The following is a 27244-nucleotide window of genomic DNA, read 5'->3' on the forward strand; positions in this document are numbered from 1 at the left end:
CGATTGTCGCCAGTTACTGGGACAATTCTCTGACCTGTTTTCCCCGATTCCCGGTGTCACTGATTGGTGTGTCCATGATGTGGACACTGGGGACAGTACACCTGTGCGGCACAAGGCCTACAGGGTGACTGACAGGGTAAGGGCCTGCATCAAGGAGGAGGTCTCCAAGATGTTTGCCCTTGGGGTAATTGAGTCCTCAAGCAGTCCTTGGCCCAGCCCAGTGGTCTTGGTCCCAAAGGCTGCAGCGCCGAGAGCCACACCCGAACTCCGGTTCTGTGTGGACTACAGAGGACTCAATTCGGTCACCAGGACTGACGCACACCCCATCCCCAGAGCTGATGAGCTCATAGATCGGCTAGGGGCTGCCAACTACCTCAGAACGTTTGATTTAACGTCTGGGTATTGGCAGATCGCCTTGACAGATGGGGCCAAAGAGAGGTCAGCATTTTCCACCCCTGATGGGCATTACCAGTTCCGGGTTATGCCCTTTGGGATGAAGAATGCCCCTGCCACCTTCCAGAGGTTGGTCAACCAGGTGTTGGTTGGGCTGGATTCGTTCAGTGCAGCCTACCTGGATGACATCGCAGTGTTCAGCTCCACGTGGGAGGAACACCTGCGCCACCTCTGGGAAGTGTTGATGGCGCTGCGGAGGGCAGGCCTCACGATCGAGGCGAGTAAGTGCCAGATCGGGCAGGGTTCAGTGATGTACTTGGGGCACCAAGTTGGGAGTGGCCAGGTGGCACCCCTTCAACCCAAGATAGAAACCATCCTGAATTGGGAGTCGCCCAAAACCCAGACAGAGGTGAGAGCCTTCCTAGGTCTCACCGGGTACTACAGGAGGTTTGTCAAGGGGTATGGCAACATTGATGCCCCCTTGACAGCGCTGACTTCAAAGAAGCAGCCCAGGAAGGTGATTTGGACTGACACCGGTCAGAAATCTTTTGAGGCCCTGAAAGCTGCTATGTGCATGGCACCCAAGCTTTTGGCTCCCAACTTCTCCAAAGAGTTTATCGTTCAGAAAGACGCTTCAGAGCATGGTGTGGGGGCTGTTCTTTCACAGATTAATGAAGAGGGCCTAGATCAACCTGTAGCCTTTATTAGCAGGAGGTTACTGTGAGAAGTTGGCCTGATGTATGATGTCACTAGTTATAGTGTACACCTTATATCAGTCCAAATACCCTTATGGTGATTGGTTGTAAAGTCAACCTTATAGACCAGCTATCCTAGTGGTAGCATGGACAAGAGCAGTCTTAGGCTAAACTCTGAATGGCATGTGAAGCCAGCTGTGATACCATATATAATCCCTTGAATACCAAATGAAAGGACACCACAACAGATATATATATAAAATAAAGTGTATTTATTCTAAGCAAACCCTCAGCACTCTTTATGAGATTAGAGGTAAGTACGACACAGTCTTATTAATGCATACAGTAAGTCACACAGGTAAGTAATACAGTTAGGCCCTAGGGGCCACGCAAACCATATACTAATTAAGTGGTATAAGAACCACTGTCACGGAAATAGGATAGGCCTAGGCCTAGGGAATCGCTGGGGCTACACTACACTAGCGTTAGTTAGGAAGTGGGAGGCCCACGGGATTCGTGTGCAGAGTGGAAACACTCACGCGTAATGCGTAAAAGTCAATAGCAATATTACAGTTTAGAAATAGATAGATTTAGGACACTTCCGGAGTAGCTAGGAAGTTGAGACTTGAAAACTAGACACTAGGATAGTCACTATCCTGATGAGCACCGGAGTACCCAAGTTACCTAGCCCACAGGCTGCGGGTGCATAGGGGTGAAGATGCGTCGTTTTCGTCGTCGACTCCTATGGATGCCTGAAGAAAGATGCTGACAGGCAGTCAGGGGAGAGTGTCCGGTGGATCCCAAGGCTGGGATCAAGAAGAGAAGAAACCTGCAAGCAGAGGGGAGAGAGTCAAGGTCACTAGCCAGTGACCACGTGGAACCAGGAAGGAACCAGGCGATGTCGTGAAGAGTTGCAGGTGAAGGTGAAGCTTGTCGCTGCAGCCAGGAGGACCAGGAAGCGTTGAGGGCAACCAGGACCAGGAGGCGAGCTGTCCCACGAAGGCTCTTGCTGTCGGCGGCGCCGAAGTTGGACTAGGACTCACCAAGCCTTGGCAAGCGGAACCCACGAAGAACAAAGGACTTGCTTCTGGTGCAGACCAGGAAGGTCTGGGGTGCTTCTTCTTTGCAGAGAAGCGGGAGCCAGTCTGGAGGAGCCAAACCAGCGCAGAAGATTTCAGGGTGCGTCGTCACAGAGGCCACTAGCCAGCGGGCAAGCAACCGGACAGACGCGGCAAGCAGGAAAATGCTGAAGGGCCCCACGCAGGACTCGTGGAGTGTGGGGGGCTGATCTTCGGTGTAGATGGTGCTTGGGGTTGGGGCTTCTCAATCCCCGGTGCACAACTGACCACACGCTGCTCCTGAGGCGGAAAGCCGGGAGACTGCCTCGTTTTTAAAAAAGTGTTAAATTGTTTTGTGTCTTTTAAAACCTCACTTACCCCCAGTCACTGGGCTTTACCCACGGGACGATTTCTCGCCACTTGCAGGCGTGGGACGCTGTTTCAGCGCCTCGCTCGCACTTCAGGCCACGCCCCCGTCAGAGGCCACGCCCACCGCCCTCCAGTACAAGTGTGACGCTGATCACGAGCGCCTTCACTTGACCACACGCTGCTCCTGAGGCGGAAAGCCAGGAGACTGCCTCGTTTTTAAAAAAGTGTTAAATTGTTTTGTGTCTTTTAAAACCTCACTTACCCCCAGTCACTGGGCTTTACCCACGGGACGATTTCTCGCCACTTGCAGGCGTGGGACGCTGTTTCAGCGCCTCGCTCGCACTTCAGGCCACGCCCCCGTCAGAGGCCACGCCCACCGCCCTCCAGTATAAGTGTGACGCTGATCACGAGCGCCTTCACTTGACCACACGCTGCTCCTGAGGCGGAAAGCCGGGAGACTGCCTCGTTTTTAAAAAAGTGTTAAATTGTTTTGTGTCTTTTAAAACCTCTCTTACCCCCAGTCACTGGGCTTTACCCACGGGACGATTTCTCGCCACTTGCAGGCGTGGGACGCTGTTTCAGCGCCTCGCTCGCACTTCAGGCCACGCCTCCGTCAGAGGCCACGCCCACCGCCCTCCAGTATAAGTGTGACGCTGATCACGAGCGCCTTCACTTGACCACACGCTGCTCCTGAGGCGGAAAGCCGGGAGACTGCCTCGTTTTTAAAAAAGTGTTAAATTGTTTTGTGTCTTTTAAAACCTCACTTACCCCCAGTCACTGGGCTTTACCCACGGGACGATTTCTCGCCACTTGCAGGCGTGGGACGCTGTTTCAGCGCCTCGCTCGCACTTCAGGCCACGCCCCCGTCAGAGGCCACGCCCACCGCCCCATCCTCCATTACAAATGTGCTTCCCCCGGAAGCGCAGCGGACGAGCGCAGCGGGCGCGCCGTTTGCGCGCCGAAGGCGCGCCAAAGGAAAGCCCGTCTGCGCCCGTCCGCGACCGACCGAGGCCAGAGGCCAGCCACGCTGCCTCCCCCATGCAATACTCCCGCCTGCAACTGACCGATCTGCAGGGTAAGTGGCCACTACTGGCTGATGCCACCATAGCCCGAATCACCAGCCTGGGACTAGCGACCTCTCATGACCTAAGTCACACCAACACTGTGTCCTCGTCCTCGCCTAACCACCCTTTAACCCTGCCTCCTGTCGGCCCCCTCCCCACAGTGGTAACTGCTATGTACCTCAATACTAGATCGGCAGTTAAACATCAGCTTGATCTTTTTACCCTACTCGAATCACACAAGCCTGACCTACTATTCCTCACTGAAACCTGGTTTTCGGACAGCTCTCTTCCTTCCCTGCTGGCAATACTTCCTCCATCTTACTACGCTATCCGAGCGGACCGCTCTTCGGGTAGGCCTGGTGGAGGGGTTGCCCTGATCGCCCGCAAAGAATTCCAGTTCCAAACCCTAGTCTCCCCGTCCCTGGGAACATCAGACTGTTTAGTTGCCCGCTCACTCTCTCTCACTCCCCCACTCACGTGTGTCCTTATCTACCGACCTCCGTCCCCCTCTCAAACGTTTCTTCCCAACTTCCAAGACCTAATGGCGACCCTGGTTGTCAACCACTCTTCCATTATTGTCTTGGGAGACTTCAACTTCTGGCCCTCTGACCCTGCGGAATGCGCAACTTCCAAAGAGTTCTCAGATTCCCTCCAGTCGCTCAACTTCACCTCAGCTGTCAATGCCCCCACGCATAGGGGGGGGGACACATCCTTGACCAAATCTGGCATCGTGAGTGCCCGGTCACCTCACCTTCTATTTCCCCTTGCCTCTGGTCAGACCACTCTCTGATCACCTTCTCTCTATCCCTCCCCTCTTTACCTAAGCCCACTCCTGTAAGAAACATCTGGGCACGATCATGGAACCGCGTCGATACCGAGGCTTTATCTACCATCCTTCTTGCTTCAAGCCCCGACCTCACCGGGCTGCCCTCTTCTGGACAAGCAGAAGCCATTAACAGCTGGCTGCGGGCTGGTTGCGATACCATCGCTCCTTTAAAGCGCATCTCATCTAAACGCCTTAAAGAGGCTAACCGATGGTTTTCTGACGATCTGAAGAGTCAAAAACTTCAGCTCCGTCAAGCGGAACGCCAGTGGAGGCGGAACTACTGTCCTGCGGTTAAAACCCGCTACACTGCCCTTCTAGTACAATACAAAAAATCCATACTGGAAACCAAAAAAAATTACTTCTCATCTAAAATCCAGCTTGCAGAGAATCGGCCAAGAGAAATATTCTCCATCGTTCAAGATCTCGCTTATTCCGATCGAGCCTCACTCAAACCTTCCCCATCACAACCTCTATGCGATTCCCTCAACTCCTTCTTCCTTGATAAAATTAGTAAAATTAAAGCTAAGATCCCTCCCCCTTCCCCGGCCTTCTCTGATCCTTGCTGTCCGCCAACTACAGCTCGCCTTGACTCTATTCCCCCCCTCACGAATGATTCACTTTCCTCAATTCTTCCGCTAGTTAAATCTGGCTCCCCGTTGGACCCCTGTCCTGCTTATATCCTGAAGCGAATCTATTCTCACTGCCCCTCACTGCCCCTTACCTTTCTTAACAGCTCGCTATCTCAGGGTTTTGTTACTCCTGTACTCAAATCGGCAGTGATCGTTCCGATCTTAAAAAAACCCGGGGCGGATCCTTCGGATCCAGCCAATTACCGCCCCATTTCTCTTTTACCTTTCTTGGCTAAGGTATTGGAACGTCATGTAGTCAAAACCCTGAGTGCGTTTGTGGAAAGAAATAGTGTCTTGGCCCCGAGACAGGCCGGTTTCCGTCCTGCTCATTCAACAGAGTCTGTAATTATATCTGTCCTGGATGACCTGCGTCAGGGAATGGACTCTAATCAACCTCAGGCCCTGGTCCTTTTGGATCTTTCCGCCGCTTTCGACACGGTGGACCATACCATCTTACTCTCACGTGTCGAAGCGGCAGGAATTGGAGGGACGGCCTTGCTATGGCTATCCTCCTTCATGAGTGGTCGGACTCAGGCGGTTCGTCTGGGTGATTACTCAGCCGATTTTCGACCTGTCCAGTGCGGGGTCCCCCAAGGAGCTTCTCTGTCTCCCATTTTATTTAACCTTTACATTGCCCCCCTCATTTTTGCCCTACAGCAGTTGGAGGTCTCTGTGTATAATTACGCAGACGATCTCCAGCTCATCTTCCCTCTCTCTTCCTCTCCTGAGTCAATTTCCAATTTCCAGTTCGTCATGACCTTTATCCAGGACTGGATGAACTTCAACCACCTGAAACTCAATCCCGATAAAACGGAATTGGTGTTGACAGGTGGTTGCGCCAGTCCTTGGTCCTCTTCCTTTTGGCCCTCCTCCTTAGGCACCCCACCTAGTCCGGTCCCTGCTGTCAAAACTCTTGGGTTCAAAATTAATAATCAACTTTCCCTACACTCCCAAGTTTCTGCTGTTGTTTCCTCAGCCTTCCTCTCCCTCAGGACAATTCGTAAAGTCTCACGTTTCTTTTCCCCTGACGCGCTTAAACTAATACTTCTGGCCATGGTAATATCTCGCCTAGATTATGGCAATGCCCTTTTTCACGGCATGCCTGCATATCTTATGAGACGTCTTCAATTGGTCCAAAACCAAGCCGCACGACTAGTCTTCAATTTACCAAAATCCCACCACGTCACTCCCCTCCTGGTCTCCCTGCACTGGCTCCCTGTCCGGCATCGCTCCTTGTTCAAGCTTGCATGTACCATCTTCAAAGCCCGGACTGGCTCTGCCCCTGCTTTTATTAACACAGCCATCCAAGACTACATTCCCTCGCGAGAACTTCGTTCTTCCTCTCATCACCTCCTCGTGGTCCCTCGTTTCAAACGTAAGAAGTGGGGGGGCTCCAAATTTTCGACCACGGCTCCAGCCTTTTGGAACTCCCTTCCCATCTACTTGAGAACCTGCCCCCAGTACCCCCTGTTCCGTAGGGGCCTCAAGACCTTTCTCTTCACCCAAGCCTTTTCTTCTTGAACGACCACTTTCCCATATTCTCCTGCCCTTGAGCAGTAGTAGTCATTTAGCGCCAAGAAACCGCTGGGTGTATGAGCGCTCTACAAAACCCTTAAACTCAAACTCAAACTCAACTTCGAGGGTACCTCAGAAGCTGCGCTGTAAGTTACTAGCCACTTTTCCCAGGTAGCCGGTCCCACGTCGCTCGTCGCCTCCACGGATCTCAGCTCTGCTGCAGATGTGGATGAGGGTCGGAGAAGTCTGGAAGTCAAGGCTCTGGTCGGGCTCTGCAGTCGGTTCCTCGTAGAACGGTCGCAAAGCAAAGGGTAGTCTCTTGATGGTGCCTGTTTGCACAGGGTAGCCACTCCTTGGCTACAAGGGAGATTCTTCAGTCTTCTTCTTTCGTCGAATGTCGAAGGTCCAGAGTTTCTGTTCAGTTTTGCAGGTTCAGGATAATCTAAAGTCTTGAGGCCCAACTCCCACTCTTATACTAATCTGGGGGGCTGGGATACCTGCTAGGTCACGCCTTATGGGTGGGACCTGGGAGGGGGTGGTTACACCCACTTCCCTTTGTCCAGTTTCGCGCCAGAGCTGGGGCTGGAGTGCCCCAGCGCCGGTTTGAACTGGACTATGCAAGGAACACCTTGTGTGCCCCAGGCATGTCTCATTCCTTTCAGCCCACCCTGCCCCAATACACTAAAGGCTGTCTGGGGAGGTGCTAGCACCTCCCCAAGCAGGAAACCTATTGTCCAGGCCTCCCTGGCTGGGATCACTCCCAGCTGCAGGAGGTCAGACTTGTGTTGTGGCAGCAGCATCCATTTTGTGATGCTGAGGCTTTGGTCAGAGGCTAACAGTTGAAGTATGATTTTAACATGTCTTTCCCTCTAGAAGGGGGGAATAATATTCTCATGTCCAGAAATGGCATGGGGGTATTATTCCCTAGTGTTAGACACCTTACACGACATGTTTTGATAAAGCCAAACCATAGTTACCATAACCGTCTAAGATTATAAGGCACTTTAAGAGTATATGGTAGGCTATATCATAGAACAGCTATAAGGACAAGGTTCCGAAAGCTGCAGACAGGCTCAGCTCATGCTAGAGCACCATCTCACATGTTACCAAGCACTCTGCCTCCAGGATTGTCAAGGCCTGCCATAGGAGTGACTGATAGGTACACATGTGTCTATATGTAAGTTAGGTATAGGAATACTACACCTAAGCAAGGGGTGATTACACGATCTTGCCCCAGCTGAGTGATCAGCCAGTTGTGTCAAAATGGAAGGCCAGGCCAGGGGTGGCATAATACATGCTGCAGCCCCTGGTAGGCCTAGGGTACACCTATGCCCTGGGTACCTAGGGTACACTGTACAGGGGCCAATAAGGTGATCCTGTCCAAATGGGTTATGCACCTAAAGTACACAGTATTAATTTAGAGAGAGAACAGCAGGGCTGTGGGTCTGATTAGCAGGCCCACAGCCACATCTAAGTCGAAAACCAGTAAAGCAAAAGCAAAAAGTGGGGGTGAACATAGAAAGCAGACCCTACTCTCCTACAGTTACTACCACGGGAACAGAGATGGAGTGCTATTGAGCGTGAGGCATTTGCTGTGGTCTGGGCGCTGAAGAAGCTAAGACCCTACCTGTTTGGGTTTCACTTCCGGGTTCAGACAGACCACAGGCCCCTCAGATGGTTGATGCATATGAGGGGTGAGAATCCAAAGCTGTTGAGGTGGTCCATTTCCCTACAGGGTATGGATTTCACGGTGGAACATCGCCCTGGTACAGATCACACCAATGCTGACGGTCTGTCCAGATTTTTCCGCCTTAGTGATGAGGAACTCCCTGGGGTAGGGTAGTTCTCCCCACTTTTCAGCTGGAGGGGACACGTGTTAGACCTGGCACCTTGGCGTGAGTCTCCCTTCCACTTTTTGTCGCTGTGCCTCATGTGTTTTTATGGTGTTGGCCGCTCAGCGCACTGTGCCACTGCCAACCAGTGCCACAGTGCAAGTGCTCCCTATTTAAAATGTATATGTTGGTTGGATTCCATGATTGGCATATTTGGTTTACTGTCAGACCCCAGTAAAGTGCACCAGGAGTGCCCAGGGCTTGTAAATACAAATGCTGCTGGTGGGCTTGTAGCACTGGTTGTGCCACCCACAGAAGCGGCCTAGTAAAATGTGTCTAAGGTCTGCCATTGCAGAACCTGCGTGCAGTCTGGTACTGTCATGCTGACTGGGCAAGTGCACCCACTTCCCAGTCCCGAAACCTTCCCTTAACTTCATATTAGTCACCCCTATGGTAGGCCCAAGGGCAGGGTGCATTGTAAGCATAAGGTAGGACAAGCCCTGATGTGTGTGGCATGTCCTAATAGTGAATTACAGCCATTTTAGTTTTTCACTATTGTAAGGCTACCTGTTCTCCATAGGCCAGAATGGGCTGTTAGAATTGTTACATCCTATGATCCTAACAGACCCAGGGAACGTGGTAGAAAATCGAGTTTAGTATGCCTGAACCCAGAATAATAAAATACATCTTTTAGTAAAGTTTATTTTAATATTCTGTGTTTGCAAATACCACTTTTAGAAAGTTGGTATTTGCTTGCCTAACCATTTCAACCCGCCTCTGCTATGATGTGTATCTGCTGTCTGGTTTGTGTAAGTGACAGGGCTGGGGAAATCCAGAGGGGCAGGGCTAGGTAGCCTGGTGGTGAATGGAGAGATTGACATCCAGATGGGTGGGAGGAGTGCACCTGGACTCTGAATAGGGCTGTGCTCTGCCACCACAATGCTGGCTCCACCTCCTGTGGAGCGGCTGATGTCTATGCCCTGCACCCTGAATAGAAAGGCAGAGTCATGTCAACAAAGTGCTCAAGAACTGGTTTGGACTGGGCAAAGGCCCCTCTACCCCAGAGGAACAAAGGAATTGAATATGCTACTTACCAGTATGCATCTGTTCTTGGCATGTAGGGCTGCTGACATTCATATCTGTGCATAGATCGCCGCCTAGTGTTGGGTCCGGATGATTGCACATTGTTGTCCTGGAAGAGTCTTCGAAGTATCCTGAGATGGGTGACTCCTCCCCTGGACCACAGTGCGCATGGGCATCCTCTCCATCCCCAGATTGTTTTTCGCCATTGTGGCAGTGATGGAGTAGATACAGGAAGTGATGACCATGCTATACAGTAATTCTGAGAGCTGCAGCTGCGACAGGCGCCGGGGAGGAGGGTGGGCGATATGAATGTCAGCAGCCCTACATGCCAAGAACAGATACATACTGGTAAGTAGCATATTCAGTTCGAGGCATGTGGGCTGCTGAATTCATATCTGTGCATAGAATAAATAGCAGTACCTCCATTAGCGGCGGCTGCCCATGTCAGCTGCAGCAGTCTGAAAAAGAGTTTTGAGAACAGCCTGTCCTACAGCTGCCTGCTGTTTTGAGTGTACATCTACACAGTAGTGTTTGGTAAATGTATGTATAGTGGACCATGTGGCTGCTCTACATTTATCCTGTAAAGGAATGTTTCCCAGGAAGGCCATGGACGCCCCTAACTTTCGTGTTGCGTGGGCTCGTGGTGGAATCGTTAATGTGCGTTTAGCTTTTTGATAACAAATTTGGATCCATTTAACGATCCATCTGGCTATACCTGCTTTGGAAATGGCGTTGCCTTTGTGTTGTGGAGAGAAGGCAACAAAGAGTTGTTTAGTCTTCCTAAAGTTTTGAGTTCTGTCAATATAGTACATGAGGGCCCTCTTTACATCTAGTGTGTGGAGCATTCTCTCAGCAACATTTTGTGGGTTTTGAAAGAAAACGGGCAGTTCAATGGTTTGGTTCATGTGGAACTGCGATATTACTTTAGGCATGAATTTGGGGTTGATACGTAGTACGACCCGGTTTGCGTGAACTTGTATAAATGGCTCCTGAATGGTTAGTGCCTGGAGTTCACTAACTCTTCTTAAGGAAGTCATGGCAACCAGGAAAGCCACTTTCCAGGTGAGGAATTGAATCTCACAAGAATGGAGAGGTTCAAAGGGTGGACCCAGTAGTCTGGTGAGGACCAAGTTGAGGTTCCACACCGGTGCTGGGGGGTGCCTTGGGGGAATCACCCGTTTAAGTCCTTCCAAGAAGGCTTTGATGGCAGGCACTCTGAATAAAGAGAGGTGCTGCCTGTTTTGGAGGTAGGCTGCTATTGCTGTTAAATGGACACGTATTGAGGTGTATGCCAGATTGCATCGGTATAGGTGTAATAGATAGCAGATTATGTTCTGAAAAGATGCGTCTAGCGGGTTAATGTGATTGGTGTTGCAATAGATGACAAACCTCTTCCATTTGGCTGCATAGCAAGCTCTGGTAGTGGGTCTCCTAGCTTCCTTAATGATCTCCATACAGTCAGGTGGCAGGTTTAGGTAGCCAAACTCTAAGACTTCAGGAGCCAGATTGCCAGGTTCAGCTGTTGCGGATCTGGGTGTTGAATTTCTCCATGGTTCTGCGTCAAAAGCGCGGGTTTAATCCGCAGCCTTTGATGCGGCACCACGGAAAGTTCCAGAAAGGTGGTGTACCATGGCTGGCGTGCCCATGTTGGAGCAACCAGGATGAGTGTCAGTGAGTGCTGTCGCAGTTTGCGTGCCACCAGCGGTATCAATGGCGCTGGGGGAAAAGCGTACGCAAATCTGCCGGACCAGTTCATCCATATCGCATTGCCCTGCGACTGTGGATGTGGGAACCTGGCGGCAAAGCTTTGGCATTTTGCGTTTTCCCTTGTGGCGAATAGGTCTATCTCTGGATGACCCCACTGCTGGAAGTACGGTTGGAGTACTGACGGGTGTAACTCCCACTCGTGCATCTGGTGGCTGTGTCTGCGGAGCAGATCCGCCATCTGGTTGTCCTTGCCCAGGAGGTGTTACGCCATGAGGAACATGTTCCTCTGAATGGCCCACTTCCACATGCTCTGAGCCAGATGAGACAACTGTGGAGAGTGTGTTCCTCCCTGCTTCTGTATGTAGTACATGGCAGTCATGTTGTCCGTCCGGATCAACACGACTTTGTTGCACAGGTGTACTTTGAATGCTTTCATTGCCAGGAAGATTGCCATCAGTTCCAGAAGGTTTATGTGCATCTTCTTTTGTTGTGTAGTCCATAGTCCCAGCACTGTGTAATTGAGTACATGAGCTCCCCATCCCTGGAGAGACGCGTCCGCTGTCAGTATTATTTGTGGAACAGGCTCTTGGAACGGTCGGCCCTTGCAAAGGTTTAGTGGATTCCACCAATGCAGAGAGTTGTATGCCCTACCGCTCACCAACACTAGGTCTTTCAACTGTCCTTGAGCCTGATTCCACTGACGTGCTAGGCACTCCTGAAGCGGGCGCATATGTAGTCTCGCGTGTGGGACTATGAAGATGCAGGAGGCCATCATGCCTATTAACTGCATGAACACTCGCGCTGGAAGGGAGTGTTGAGGTTTGAATTTTGAGATCAGCAGTTGTATGCTGTTGATTCTCACTAAAGTTGGCTGAGCTGTGGCAGCCAGAGTGTTGATTGTCGCGCCTAAGTACTGTTGTACGTGCGCAGGTTGGAGACTTGATTTTGGGTAATTTAGTGAGAATCCCAGATTGTGAAGAAGGTGAATGGTGTGGGACATGTGGGTGGCACATTGTTGTGCTGACTTGGCCTGAACTAGCCAGTCGTCCAAATAAGGGAAGACGTGAATATTTTGCCTTCGCAGATGCGCGGCCACTGTCGCTAGGCACTTGGTAAAGACCCTGGGTGCTGTTGTTACTCCGAAGGGGAGAACTTTGAACTGATAGTGATTCCCTTGAATGGTGAATCAGAGGTATTTTCTGAGAAGGGTGTATTGGTATGTGGAAGTATGCATCCTTCAGGTCTAGCGTAGCTAGGAAATCCCCCTGACTGAGTAGTGGGAGAACCTGTTGGAGGGTGAGCATATGGAAATGCTCCGATAGTATATATAGGTTTAGGGGTCGCAGGTCTAGGATAGGTCTGAGCGAGCCGTCCTTTTTTGGGATCAAGAAGTACAGAGAGTACACCCCTGTGCCCTGCTGGGCGATGGGCACTACTTCTATGGCTCCCTTTGCGAGCATAGCAAGCACTTCTTGCTGGAATAAATCTAAGTGTTCGGCTGACATAGGACGGTGCTTTGGTGGTATGTTGGGTGGAGTGGAGGTTAGTTCTAGACAGTACCCATGTTGAATGATGTCCCTGACCCACCTGTCCGTGGTGATGTTCTTCCATGCGGGCAGGAACAGCTGGAGTCGTCCCCTGACAGGTGTTAAGTGGTCGGGGGGTAGGGAGAGGACGTCACTGTTTGTTTTTTGGGGAGGACCTGGTGTTGCCATATCCACGTCCCCTGCCCTTGGTGCTGGATCCACGATATCCACCCCTGTTGTTTTTGTCGTAGGTGGTTTGTGTGCCACCTTTAGCATACTGTTGTTGTGACCCCTGACCCCTTGACGTTCCCCTATTTCCAGTGCGACGAAAGGAGCCACTACGAAATTGTTGGGTTTGTAGCGCCCCCATAGATTTGGCAGTATCTGTGTCCTTTTTTATTTTCTCTAGGGTAGTGTCAACGTCTGGGCCAAATAAAAATTCCGGGTTAACCGGTAAGTTGAGGATATTGTTTAGGATCTCGGGTTTGAAGCCTGAGATGCGTAACCAGGCATGGCGTCGCAGCATGACACTTGTGTTTATTGCCCTGGCCGCTGTGTCAGCTGCGTCTAGGGCGCATTTTATGGACGCATTAGTGAGGAGTTGTCCTTCTCTAATGAGGAGTTCGGCTGACTCTTTATACTACTCCGGTAGGTGTTGGAGCAGTGACTCCAGCGTGTCATAATGTGACCTGTCATAACGTGCCAGGAGTGCCTGTGTATTGGCAATGCACAGGATATTGGCTGCTTGCGCTGCAACATGTTTGCCCGATGTTTCAAGGACCTTTGACTCTTTGTCTGGGGGAGGAGCATCACCAGTTGTCTGTGAGTGGGCTCTTTTACGAGCGTTGGCAACCACCATAGAGTCTAATGGCAACTGACCCCTAATGTATTTAGGGTCACCAGGTGCAGGCTTATATTTCTTTTCAATCCTGGGGTTTAACACCCGGGCTCTTGTGGTGTCCTTGAAAATGTCTCTGGCAGGCTTCAGAACCCCTTTAAGCATGGGCAGAGTCTTGACAGTCCTTTCTGAAGATGCGAAAGTGTCAAGCAGGAAGTCCTCCTCAATGGCGTCAGAATGTAGCTCCACCCCATGATGAGCAGCAGCCCGTTCGATAAGGGCATTAAATGCGGCCGTGTCCTCTGTAGGAGACGTTTTAATGTTGTAGAGTTGCGCATCCTGAGTATGTGGCGTGACACTTTGGTCTGTGGGGTCATCCCATGCCTGATCAGGATCTTGCGTTTCATCGGGATCTGCGTCCCCGGGGTAGATGGTATCATCCCCACCATATTCCTGCATCGGGTCCGATTCAGAAGGGGTAGGAGAAAAGGACTGCGGATCCAGTTGGAGGGGATGGAAGTGTTCTTGTAGCACTGGTTCCTGCTCCGCCGGTAGCTTGCGTTTGAGGGGAATTTTGTATGGCACCTCTTCCCTGACTGGCGTGATTTTGCGCTTGTGGAGCATGAGCCTGCCAGTGTCGGCGTCGATAAATTGTGGCCCTGAAGAGTCTTGTTCTGTTAGGCCAGAGGTGGTGGACTGTGTGTGGAGGACACGTGTCCGAATTTGAAAGAGTTTCGGTGCCGATGTCGGCGGCAGCCCAAAGGTAATGTTGGTGGGCTCCGAGTGCGCTCTACAGGGTGAGGTAGTGTCGGGACCCGAGGTAGCGTGGAGGGCTGCCCGGTCCCGGATACGTTGTAGAGATGCAGAGACCTGTTGCACAGCAAACTGAGATGGTGGTTTGGTGGGCATCTTGGTAGTAGGCGTGGAGGCCGACCCCGAATTTTTTGTCGGAAGGGGGTCACTGGTTTGAAGGGATGCATCGATAGTCGACGTAGTCGAGGACTTCTTCGGCATCGGTGCTTTAGGCGTCGACGTAGCCGAGGCGACCATTTTGACAGCGGAGGTTGCAGGCTTCGGTGTCGGCGCCGAAGGTGTCGGTGCCTTGTGGTGCCCGAGGGCGCGCTTCTTTTGTGCGTCGACCGCGTCTGCTGCGGTGAGCTCGGCGCCGAAGTCTTTCTGTACGCGTTCGGAGCCGACGACTTTCTTCGGCGTCGGCGCCGGGGCAGTGGACTGTTTCGACGCCTTTGATCCGACCACCACCAGTTTCGCTTTCGATTTTGAAGGGACTGGAGCGATGGATGTGGCAGGGTTTAACAACCCGGTCGTCTTGGGTAATATTGGCTCTTGCATAGTGTCCGATGCCGGGCCGGAAGGCGGGGCCGAGGAACCATGGATTAGGTCTTGGGTAAGGCCCGAAGGCGATCCCTCGACCGGAGCCTGACGACTAATTTCGGCCTCCGTTTCGACGGATAGGCCTAGCTCCTCGGGAGAGCTGTCTTCTTCAGCCCCATAGGCTTCGTCGAAGTCCCCTACCTCGTCGACGGCTTCTTCACGTCGAAAGAGCTCTTCGTCATCTTCTTCCGATTGGGAACCATGCTCTGAAGCGGGGCTAGATAGTATTTCTTCCACGCTCTCGGCGTCCTCGGTGCTGAATATGTTGGTGGGTGCGGGCGCTGCCTGCTGCGCCTCGAGCCTCGCTGCCCGTTGGTTCCGTAGAGTTTTCTTGGATCGGAACCGCGCGCAGGCCATGCATTTCGATTCGTCGTGATCCGGCGAGAGACATTTGTTACAGACCGGGTGGACGTCGATGTGAGGGTACTTGGCGTGGCACAACGGACACCTCTTGAACGGAGTTCTCGATTCCATCGTCGATCGAGCGTCGAAGTTTGGACCAATTCGGTCCGAAATTGTGAGGAGGGTGTGGAGCACTAGAACTAGTAGTCGACACCGAACGGTAACTATACCGACGAAAACTATAGGCCTTTTGGCCTAAAACTAAGTATTCCGAAGTTGAGCTAAGATAGTTGCATCCGAACCCAATGGCGGAAAAAAACAATCTGGGGATGGAGAGGATGCCCATGCGCACTGTGGTCCAGGGGAGGAGTCACCCATCTCAGGATACTTCGAAGACTCTTCTAGGACAACAATGTGCAATCATCCGGACCCAACACTAGGCGGCGATCTATGCACAGATATGAATTCAGCAGCCCACATGCCTCGAACTAGGGGTATAAGTATTGGGACCCTGCTCCCAAGAAATTAGATCCTGCTTGACAAGAAGAACCTCTGCCTGAGGAGAAGGAACTGGGAAAGCTGTAAGGAGGAGTACTGTCCCTGACCTGGGGGATTGGCCTGCAGTGGTTGCCTTGCAGATGGAAGGAGAGGAGAAAGACTACAAAGACTTTATTTCAACTTGTGCTTAAAAGATCTCCAAGGGCTTGTGCTGAGCTTGCCCCCTGAACGAAGTCCCAGGACCAGTGGACTTCACACCCCAGCTCCCCAGAGTCTTTTGGAAGTGCCTGCTGCTGTTGTTGGGCCTTCTGAGGGACTGGGTGTCGCAAGGAGCTGGAAGCGCGACTCAAGAAGGAGAAGCGTGCCGCCGTCGGAGCGGTTGTCGTCGCATCTCGCAAAGGGTGTCGCCGCTGCAGCATCGCATCGAGCGGAAGCGTCTCGCATCATTCCGGAAGTGTCTCGCAACGCCGAAGAAGCGTGTCGCCATCGCAGCCATCGTAGCTGACGCATTGCACCACGTCAAGAGAAGAGTCTCGCATCGAGGAAGAAGTGCGTCGCCATCGTAGTTGTCGCATTGCACCGCATCAAGAAAAGCGCCTCGCATCCACGGAGAAGCGTGCCGCCGTCGGAACTGCTGTCGTTGCATCGCGTAAAGGGGTGACGCCGCTGCATCATCGCATCGAGCGGAAGCATCTTGCAAACGTCGGAGAAGAGTGCCGCTGCCAAGGCCGCTGTCGTCGCATCGCTTAAAGGGGTGACGCCGCTGTAGCTGACGCATCGAGTCGTGTCTTCTCGCAACATCGGAGAAGCGCAACGCATCTGGAAGATCTTCACATCTTTATTTCTTTGCACCAAAAACTTCATCGCATCAGCATCGTTGCAACACTTTCGTTGCCCTGCGTGTCGCATCTAAGGTACATTGACTGTCGCATTTAAGAACTTAAGAGAACTAAGCAAACTTCTGCCATCTAAAGTAACAGTATTGTGTATTTTTGTCGTTTAATGGTCTTGTGGTAACTCTATATAACGAATCCTTATTTTTAACATAAAAACCTGTGTGGTGTCCATTTGTAGTGTTGTCACTTGGTTACTGTATGTATTCACAAATGCTTAACCTATAACGCACCGAGATAAGCCTTGTCTGCTCGCGCCAAGCTACCTAGAGGGTGAGCAGGGGTTATTTCAGAAGTGTAACACCTTACCCTGACTAGAGGAAAGGTTCCCTGCTTGTCACAAGTACCTACCTGTGCCAACCAGAGAACCCCGGATTCTAACAATCTGCAGCCCTGCGAATATCCCTCGCGAAAGCCACACTAGCCACAGTCGCCATTCTGGGGGGCGCCAACAAACCATTGGTAGGAATCTATGGGAGACTAACTTGTCCACTAGAGAGTAAAAGTGGAGGAGCCTGAGGTTAATCCGAAGGCCACGGAACGCTAGGTACCTGCACCAAGGGGCATCGAAACGACCTTGGGCATGGGGAGTCCAGAGGGACTTCAACCTCCTTTAACAGAGGAGCTGTAGGCGCCGGCACCGGCGTCGACTGACGCCGAGACGGCGTCGTATCGATGTCAAGAACTGCCAGAGGGGACACGGCCTGGGCGCGGTCCGACGGTGACCCAACCTCTACCTGCGGGGAGGAAAGAGGTAGACAGGGCGTCGAACTCGGTGCACCATCTGACATTAGCGCAGGAAACTCCACCGGGCTATGTGGTGACTGGACGGGTGGGCTGGACGGACGACTGGGAGGACCTTCCGGGACGTGTCCCGTCGATGTAGTATCGACTCCGGAATCGATGCACGCAGCCGGCGCGGAGGACGAATCCGCCGGTGGAGACCCGACATGAGTGCCTTCCTCCACTGTGGGACCCAAAGGCGCACCAGGGAGAGGGGGTGACACAAAGAAAGAGTGGAGAGCCTTTAAATAGGCCTCCATTTGGGTTCTTGTTGCTCCGACTCCCGGGAAGGGTGGGTATGGTGGAGACGAATGCTGGGCGCCGGTGCCTGGCAAAGACCGAGAGAGACGGGCCCCAGCCTTACGTTTACGGGAGGACGACCTCCGCGACTTGTGTTTGTACTTACCTGTCTCCGAACGACGTCTGCGGGAACGACCTCATGAGCGGGCCCGATCCTGAGAGGGAGATCGGCAGCACGAAGGTGCAGGCCAGACAGCCGTGCAGCCAGCAACTTCATACGACGCTACCGTAGGGACTTACATTTCATCTGCTGACAGGCGTCGCACTCTTCAGAGTCGTGGTGCACTCCCAGGCACCACATACAAATGGCGTGCGGGTTCGTGACAGACATTTGGCGCGCACAGGTTTCACACACTTTGAAGCCCGAAGGCATCGCACACTGTTCCGTGATGCCAAAGGCGCCGAGAAGGCCCGAAAACAGGCCAAGAAACCGCTGGTTTTCCAGGATCCGCATTGGGACACGGAAAAGAAGAAAAACGGACGTCAGCATGCCGGGAGGGGCTTATATGGCTCCACTGACGTCACGTCCGTGGACGGCGTCAGGGCAGAGCCATGCGGCACTGCCCCCGGTGAGCAGAGGTGCTGCTGCGGAAAGTTTTCCGGGTCCAGTCTGACACCTGGGGATATTCTAAGTTAAAGAATCTGCGGCGAAATGTCTCTATCAGATTCAACAAGACAGATCACAGATCCCATTAAAATCACTAGGGGCACACGGCAGGAATGCCCACCCTCACCATTGCTCTCTGCCTTGGTCTTGGAACCCCTCACTACACGACTCCGCCAATATCACACTCACTGGGGCATTGGGTTCTCTGCCCGCGCGTTGGTCACCTCCATGTATGTGGAGAGCCACATAAGAATCTAGATCCTATGACCAGAGAGGTCATACGCTTTGGGGACTCTCGGGCAAACATGTTAACTGGAGTAAATCCATTTTGTTTCCCCTTACAGATGCTACACAACCCTGCTCGACTGAGTTTCCGCTCAAATGGGCAACTGATCCGATCAGATACCTACCTGGGCGTCTGGCTCAGCAGAGACACAGACGAAATCTGGGCCGCAAATTACGGTAGAATCGTGGAATGGCTGGAAACCCAAATCCCAATCTGGAATAAAATTCCACTTTCCTTATCTGGCCGTATTGCAATTGCTAAAATGATTGTCTTGCCAAAATTCCTATACTTGTTCTTAAACATACCGCTACCGCTTACTATACAATTTTTTTAACAGACTGCGATCCAAACATCTCTCTCTGACATGGGTGGGACGCCAACCACGTATTGCCTATGATATACTGACGCTCTTTTGCACGTGGGGGTCTTGGTGCCGCCGACCTGCAACTATACGCTTACCGTGCCCAGGCTAGCTTCTTGCATTTTTGGCTCCACCAGATGCCATTCCAACTGCACACAGCGGTGGAGGCGGACTTGGCCCCCCCCAGCCCCTTAGCACTGCGCTGTTCCTGCCCTATAAAACCCCCTGAAAAGAAATGAGTACTACTGAACGCTTGCGCTGGGCATGGGAGGAACTCCGTAAACACAGCGGTGCTGACACTCTATACGCTCCGTCCATGCAACTTACCGCAAAATCCAGCCTTCCCTCCACTACAAAATCCAGGTATGGCGCACAGCGCGAAGGCGCTAGGCATCAGCATAAATGCTGACCTTTACCCAGACGGCCAGTTCCTTCCCCCTCCTGAACGGACTGCCACCCACTTTATTAGATAGCCTACTTTACCATCAGATGCAGGCAACATGCAAAAGCGTGAATAATTTATTCCCGGTGCCATCTCCCACTATGTGGCGCTGGAATATATCCACACGGCCACTATACACCGCAAGCTTGTCGCCAGATTGTACTCACTATCCATGGCGGCTACATCTACTAGTGCTGAGCTGGTGGCGCGGACCTGCTCGACAGCCCTACACTTGAGCACTGGCAATACTGTTGCTGCCACACAGAAAAACTCTCCCCCAACTACAGACTCAGACAGATACATTTTAAATTCCTCCAGGAGGTCATATCGTACCCCATTGGCGCTGCACAGGATGGGCCTCCTTACGGACACGCGCAGCGTGCGCGTCGCCTGACGCCTCTTTTATACATTTAGCTTGGTCCTGCCCTAAAGTGGCATCCTGCTGGCTGGAAGTGTGCGCGACAATGGGTGCTATTGCATCAATCGCCCTTACACCAAATGCCCTCCTCTGCCTACTTGGCTATGTCAAGGAGGTGCCCGACGCCTGCAGGCGCTTGGTGGCAATGCTACTTGTCTTGGCCAAACGCAGAGTGGCAATGCACTGGGGCCGAAGACTGGCACCGATGCTCAAACTTTGGCTTGCTGATGCGGCATACTGCCAGACACAACAGAATTTTGGAATCTTATACCGAGCGCTAGCAGGTCACATGATATTTGGGCACCATTGGTCACTTATTTACACGGTTTAGCGGACGATGCCTCTGATAATCACGCTCCCATGGGTAGCCTGGTGCGCACGTCTGCATGGGAGACCGACGCCTAGCTTGGTGATACATGTAATTCCACATACGATTGCAGTTATGATTCTACTTGCCTCTGTATGACTCCCTCCTCTTTCATATACGATCTGTCATTCGCTGTGAATCTCAGAGGCAATCACACTGCTGCCAAGCTGCTATTGTGCCTGAATATGTATCTTAAATCCTCTGTAATGGATTGATGACACAGCTGAACTGTTTGTATAAACGTGCTTATGTTGAATTTCATTAAAAAAGAAAAAAAACTTTCATTAGATACCAAAGCAGTACCACCTCAGGGGCGGTGAGTCTGAGGAGCGGATGTTACACCAGGAATTGGTTCAGAACAGATCAGGCAAAATGGCCCTCCCTGTGGACCGGGGAATAGATACACTGGTGCCCAGTGAAGGTTTGGACGAAAGCCCATGTAGCAGCCTGGCAGATGTTCACCACAGGAACACCACTAACTCTCGTGGACTGAGCCCACAAAGCCCTTGTGAGGCTCCTTCTTGACCAAAGAATAGCATCTCGCGCTACAGAAGACAATCCTTCTTGATAGTGGCAGTTCCTACTCTGCCCTTCTCATCTTTGCACCAACAAATTTAACAAACAGTTGGGCGCCTGCCCAGGGCTCTTGGCCCGATCCATACAGAAGCTAAGGGTTCTCTTGAGGTCCAACCGGTGAATCCTCTCCTCCTCTTTAGCAGAACGTGCTGGAAAGAAGTAAGTGGGGAGCGTGACAGACTTCCCCACGTGGAAAGGCGACACCCCCTTCCACAGAAAGGATGCCCGAGTCTGGAGCACCAGCTTGTCTGGAAAGAAGATGGTCTACGGTGGTTGCACTGACATCACCTGCAGTGGTCAGACGTGATCACAAAAGAGGATGGATGTCTTAAGGGTCAGCAAACTCAAAGAACAGCTGTGCTCAGGCTCGATAGGTACGCAGACTATGAACATAAGCATCATACAATGGCTCCACTGAAGCACAGCAAAAGTTCACAAATAAACATACGTATGCACTTTCAGTAAATGCGTCACAACAGGTCACCTAAATAATGAGCACTGATCAGGAAAATGCAAAGAAAAAAAGACAAATAACCTTGAATGGTGCCCACGCAACACTTTGCCAGGTCAGCAACAGAACAAACAGAAGTACGTCAACATTTTGCCTGCAGCGGATCAACTAGATGGTCTTTGCACTAGGCCACAGACTTTACCCAGTCCTCAGGAGCAGAGGCCAGCACTGAACCACCTAGTTTAGTGCCAGCAGGGAGCCGGATGGTGGCCCAGTGTGTTCACTCAGTGCCAGGGCAGGCTATGCTGGTTGAAGTTTGGCTTCGGGCTCCAAAAACACCTGGACTCGCCCAAAAAAAGCTGCACCATAGCCTCCTTGAAGGCCTCAACCTGCCGCAGAGTTGATGATGGCCTGAAAATTGGGGTACATTGGCTCCAGCTGGGGAATGGGATCAGAGTTATACAACTAACCAGGACTCAGGCCCTTAGAGTGCCGACTAAGCAACCTTGCCCTGCATCGGCAGAAGGGGCAAGGGGTTCAATGGGCGGGGGGGGTCGTGTAGTCTCTCGTCTGGACTTCGTATGCTGGTGTCGAGACCTTTCTTTCGACTTTGCCTAGGAACTACACAAGGTGGCAACTTTGACCAGGACCAGGGCTTGGTTCATGAAGAACCCAAGACGCTTGGAGTGCGACCACCCCTATGTCTTGTGCTCGACAACATAAAACTGTGTGTCCTGCTTCTTGATGGCTTTCGGATGTATAAGGGAGCATTTATTTGAAAGGCTTCAAATCATGTGTGCATCTGAGGCACACACTGTATGGGTCTGTAAACCGGGAGGAGGTTGGATATGTGGTTAGACGCATCTATCACAGTGCATACGTATTTACACACCGCAATCTTTACACTTTGGCAATAGGAAGTGTGCCTTGCAGAGCTGTTAGTCGCCCTCTCCGATGTGTGAGAAAGGCAGATGCAGGAACACACGCAGTAAAGCACTGCAGACTCCACATTCGATAGACGAGGCTTGCAACGTTTAGTGGAAGGTGAACTCACCCATGTGCAAGACGATGCTGGTGTCTTTCACAGCTTTCAGCACAAGGCTGAAGTGTCTGTACAGTGGATAACACAAGACTCTTCTCCCGAAGGACACCAGGACATCATGGATAGAACTGTAACTCTATGGGTCAGGGAGGAAAATAATGGAGGGAAAGCAAATTAGAATACATTCTTTGAGATACTAAAATAAACTAAACAAAAAGTTCACAAAATTAATGTAATAATTAAGATTGTTATCAGCACATTATTGGTTCTGCATTCAACAAATCAATGTTTCATATCGGTGTCTTACTAAAACATATTGGGCTAAATGTACAAACTTGAAAAGTCTACGATTTGCAAATTTGCACACACAAAACGCAATGTGCAAATGTACAGCTCGAGTTAGAAATGCCCAACTAGCATAGTACAGTTTCTGACACTGTGGGAATTGGAAAGGTGGAATGAAAGGGGCGTTCCCTCCTCCTGCTGAGCTGCAATGAAATGTATTGATGTTTTGCGACTTCAAACAAAGTCACAGACCCCGGATGTAACAACCTGTTAATGCAGGCAGCAGTTAGTCGCAAAGTCAGAGGCATCTTACACTTTGCAAATGTTGGTTGCGGGCACTAAGGAGAAAAAACTGTGATGAAGGGGGCCAGTGTATGCTCCCTTAGATGTCCCCCCCCCCCCCCCCCACAGCATGCGACTTTTTTATGAACACATTTAATGACTCTCAAAGAATGCCCCCCACATCAGGGGTGTGAGATAGCACTGGGGGTGCAGTGTATCCTTACCAGTCACCCACTCCTACCCCTACTCTTTAGCCACGTCAGGGCCTAGGGCCACGGTGCTTCTGGAGCCCATGGATAGACGGTTCCTTTATCTACGTAAGTGCCACTTCTGGTATTATGGGGGCACCAGACTCACGTAGGCAGAAGTGTGTCCCGAGATATGTGATGTCACGACTGGGCCATTATTGCAGGAAGTGGATATTTTCCTGAGACCAGGCAACCTTGAATTAAATCTTTCTTCCCTATGATCCGGTCCAGACACAACACAATATTCAGTTGGCAATGGTGCTTGGGGAGGTGACCCACACCTTGGTGTGGAGCCCTTTGCCTGCACACCTTCTGGGGAAGGGCTTCCCTTGGCCTAGAGTGACCTTCCCTTCGTGCAATCATGCAGTTTAAGTGGCGCCAGCGCCCAGGATTCCGACATCATAAGGTACAATGTTATTGAGGGGAGGATCGGGCCGGGTTTGCATCTGTGTGGTGAACAGTGCATTGATTTCAGGAGTTTGAATCTCACCTGAGCTCTTTAAGTCTTTCAACAAGTTAAGATACGATCTTATTCAGTGGTCAGCGATATGGAGGGGGGGGGATGTTTGGGGTTAAGGGGACCAGAAAGGTATAGGCGGTGCAGCCTACCTTGTAAGGCCGAGCCTAATGCGCTGGAGGGCATAATGGCCAACCTAGGCAGGTTGGGTGGAAGGGAGTGGGCCCTCAAAAGGCCAGCCTATCCCAAGAAGGGGCGCAAAATCCCACCAACAGCATTGGGCCATGCCTTGTAAATGGCCCAATAAGGAGCAACTACTGTTGAGTTGGGGCGGGCAAAAGCTGTCCCATCCACCCACACCAGAGGAACAAAGCCTGTGGGTGTTACAGTTCAGAACCTCCCAGGTTAGCACAATGAGGGCGGGAGCAATAATCGGTAACAAGAAGATCCACGGGTAGGCCTGAAGGCCTAAGGATGGGTAAGGTTGCCATAGCGATGAGTCTTGGGATGCCTAATGGGTAAGGGTGATAGGTTTCTGTTAACTTGGGCCGGGTAGCACAACTGGAAGGTTTAGAGGAAAATCAGGGAACACCCCCCCCCCTTCCCCGCAGCTTGCACTGTTACTTAAACACATGCTCGTGAAGCTCGGGGAAGGTGAGGATGAGTTTGGACTGGATAGCAAGCCTGAGACTGCAGAGTGCCCATGGTTCTCCGGGGCACAAAAGTACAGCCCCCAATGCGTAAATTCTTTTTTTTTTTTTAAATACAAAAAAAAGGCACAGCGCACAGGCGTAAACGACAAAGATCAGTAGCCAACCCCATTGGCTGACCAGGGTCAAGTGCTACCTGTGCCAGTCACTAGCGCAAACAGTTCACAAGAAGAGGCTGGGGGCAGTACACAGGGTTTTTGTCCTGCAGTTTTATACACCGCAAACTCAAATTGAGGGTATCGGAGCGCTTTACATGAGCACCAGTTGCATTACAGACGGACACATTCATTTATTTTTTGCTATGCACGGGGAGATTACGTGATTTGCCCAGAATCACAGATGTTGAGCATCCCTACCGAGACTCGAACCTGGTTCCCCAGCTTCAAGGTTGACTGCTCTAGCCACTAGGCCACAGCCACAGCTAATGCCAGCAGATCGCCAAGGGGAGAAGGAACGGATTAACCAGGGTCGCACCCCAAGTACTAGCAATGAGAGAGTTATAACCTTAATGGAGAGCGGAACAATGAAGCAGGGGATGCGCACAGCAGAAGCAGCAAGGGTCTGAGTATTAGAAGATACGGACAAGGCAGTGCCAGGGTTCCAGCCACAAGCACAGGTGCCAGGGAAAGAGGGGTCCCACATGCTGAGCAGGTAAATTAATATTTGCATCGCATCACATCCTTAGCATCCCCGGTCACGTGCGAGTGTAGCGTAGCCATAGCGCCTCACCCCTCATTGAAGGTATACTAGCCAAGCGACCCAAGAGAGGGCACTAGGGCAAACCACCAAAGCAACGGTACAAGAACAGCAATAATATCCAACCAGTGTGCACAGTGCCCCCCCCCCCCCCCCATCATTCCAGCTTCCCAGGATATATCTCCCTCTTTGGGAGTCATCCAAGACATGACTGGGACAGGAGCGAATGAATGCTTCATCTACGGCTGGGCTACTGCAACCTCTGGCTTCCATTATTGCATCAGGGGTGTGAAAAAGACACAAGGCCCCCAGACACCGGCAACAACCAGCACAGCTAGTAAGGCTATGGGTACATACGATGAGCAAAAGGCACCAACAGGGGTCAACGACCAGACGGCTACCTATTGAAGATCCAAGGGCGGCAGAATCCACGATTCTAAGAAGGAAGAAGCTGGTACGAAGGGACAACGCGAGGCAAATTCTTCCAAGTATTTGAGAGGACAGGAAACAAATTTGTCAAGGGTAGGGAAGGTAAGTACACAAGTCCCACTTTAAAAAAAGAAAAAAATCTGAAGGGTGAATTTATTGAAATTCTTTCCCTGGTTACAGCCGAGAGACAAGGCTCAGGACAACCAAAAACAGAGACTATGTTGTTTTGCGACACCAAGGACAGAAGTCTGGCGTGATCAATTAATACAACAGCTGCATGAAGGACCAGATTGATGACTTTGCTCCACTGAAGGGTAAAAAGAAAAGACCAAGACCCTCATTTCCCTGGTTCTCAAAAGATCTTTATGATAAAAAAAAAAAAAAGGTATAAGAAAACTTGAAAAAAAAACTACAGTCACCCTCCTCCCCGAATCTGATTTGACTTAGGGCTGCCAGAAGAAGCCATCAATCTCACATTTTCAGAGATAAGACCTCACACATCAAATCACTTCTGACAGCTTCAAGAATTACCCAAAATGTATTTTCAAAGTGATCATCGGTAAAACAACCCTACTCCCAGCGACACAGTTCATGGTCTGGGACCCAAATTTAAAGACTTTAAGAACTTCTTTGATGAGAAAATGAAGACCATTCAGGGTTCACTTTCCCAAAGTCTGTCAATCCCTCGCGGCCACAATTTAACCTGCAATGTGCCATCAGCCTCGCCTCATTTCGACAAGATCTCAGAAACAGAGCTTCATGATACTCCTGCCGCGGTGAAGCTTCAAACCCCTTCCACAACGCTCTACTTGAACCATCAGCAAGGAGCCTGCCAAGCATCTGTTGTCTACCAGGTCACTTTGGTGAACTCATCGCTTATGCAAGGTACTTCCCCCGACTATCTGAAAGGCAGCAAAGTTTCTCCCTGTTTGGAAAAAAAGTCACCAGTATAAAAAACATTCAGTCTGTCTCCACCTAACATAAGGTGAGTGAAAGCAGTGGGACCTCCCACGTCTCTCTCCATATCCAGGCACAGAACCTACATAAGAATCTTCAATCCGGGTTTACGCTGGGATGCAGCCCAGAGACTACCCTTCTTCAAATGGTTGACAACACCCTTAGTTTCCTCTACCAGGTAATTCCTGCCTATTTTTCTTTCTAGACCCCTTGGCGGTGGTCAAAACAGACAATCAGCACCCGCTGGCTAACATTCTGAAGGATCGAACAGGCACGGAGGTAACAGGTCAAAGCTAGTTCAGGTCCTATTGATCGAGCTGTTCTCAAGTGGTAAAAACAGGGAGCTCTGCGTTGAGCAAGGTTGCCTCAGGTTTCAATTCTGTCCACCATTATATTTACCTTCTACCTGGAACCACTTGGTGGGATCCACAAAAACTCTGCTCCGCTCCTCCACCAACAAGCATATGAAACCCAGCTTTATCTTAACACTTTCTCCCAGAATGACATCTACCCGTTTGCCAACACGCTAATCAAAATACAGAAGAGAATGTCAAACCACCAACTAAAACTAAACCCTACAAAACCAGAAATCCTACTAATCTCTCAAAAGAAATCCAGTCTACCCGCCTAAGCATGGATTGACTTGACCGGACTCATTTCAAACCGGCTTTTGTGGAACAAAACAAGAATACACGCTACCACCTCAGGCTCCTCTGGGGCATCAGGAAGTTCCTCCCTGATTAAGACTTAGGACCCAGATACAATGGAGGTTGGATGACCGGCATCGTGTCGGAATAGAAACCGACGACTAGTAGTCCATACAACAAATTAGGATGAAACTGCCCATGAGGCGGCTGGAAACATCCATATTTCCATTGCGGCTTGTG

The 27244-nt window shown here is 51.1% G+C and overlaps 1 protein-coding gene across 2 annotated transcripts in view; it reads right to left on the bottom strand.

Moving 5' to 3' along the window:
- Positions 1-27244, bottom strand: part of SHQ1 (SHQ1, H/ACA ribonucleoprotein assembly factor) — a 260154-nt gene that overhangs the window by 118835 nt on the left and 114075 nt on the right. For both annotated transcript variants that reach the window (XM_085624233.1, XM_085624234.1), the window contains exon 10: positions 22306-22429. In XM_085624233.1, the coding sequence (XP_085480359.1) occupies positions 22306-22429 (124 nt within the window). The remainder of the gene's footprint in view (positions 1-22305; positions 22430-27244) is intronic.

Source organism: Triturus cristatus, chromosome 9 (assembly GCF_964204655.1).
Source record: "Triturus cristatus chromosome 9, aTriCri1.1, whole genome shotgun sequence".
Lineage (NCBI taxonomy): Eukaryota > Metazoa > Chordata > Amphibia > Caudata > Salamandridae > Triturus > Triturus cristatus.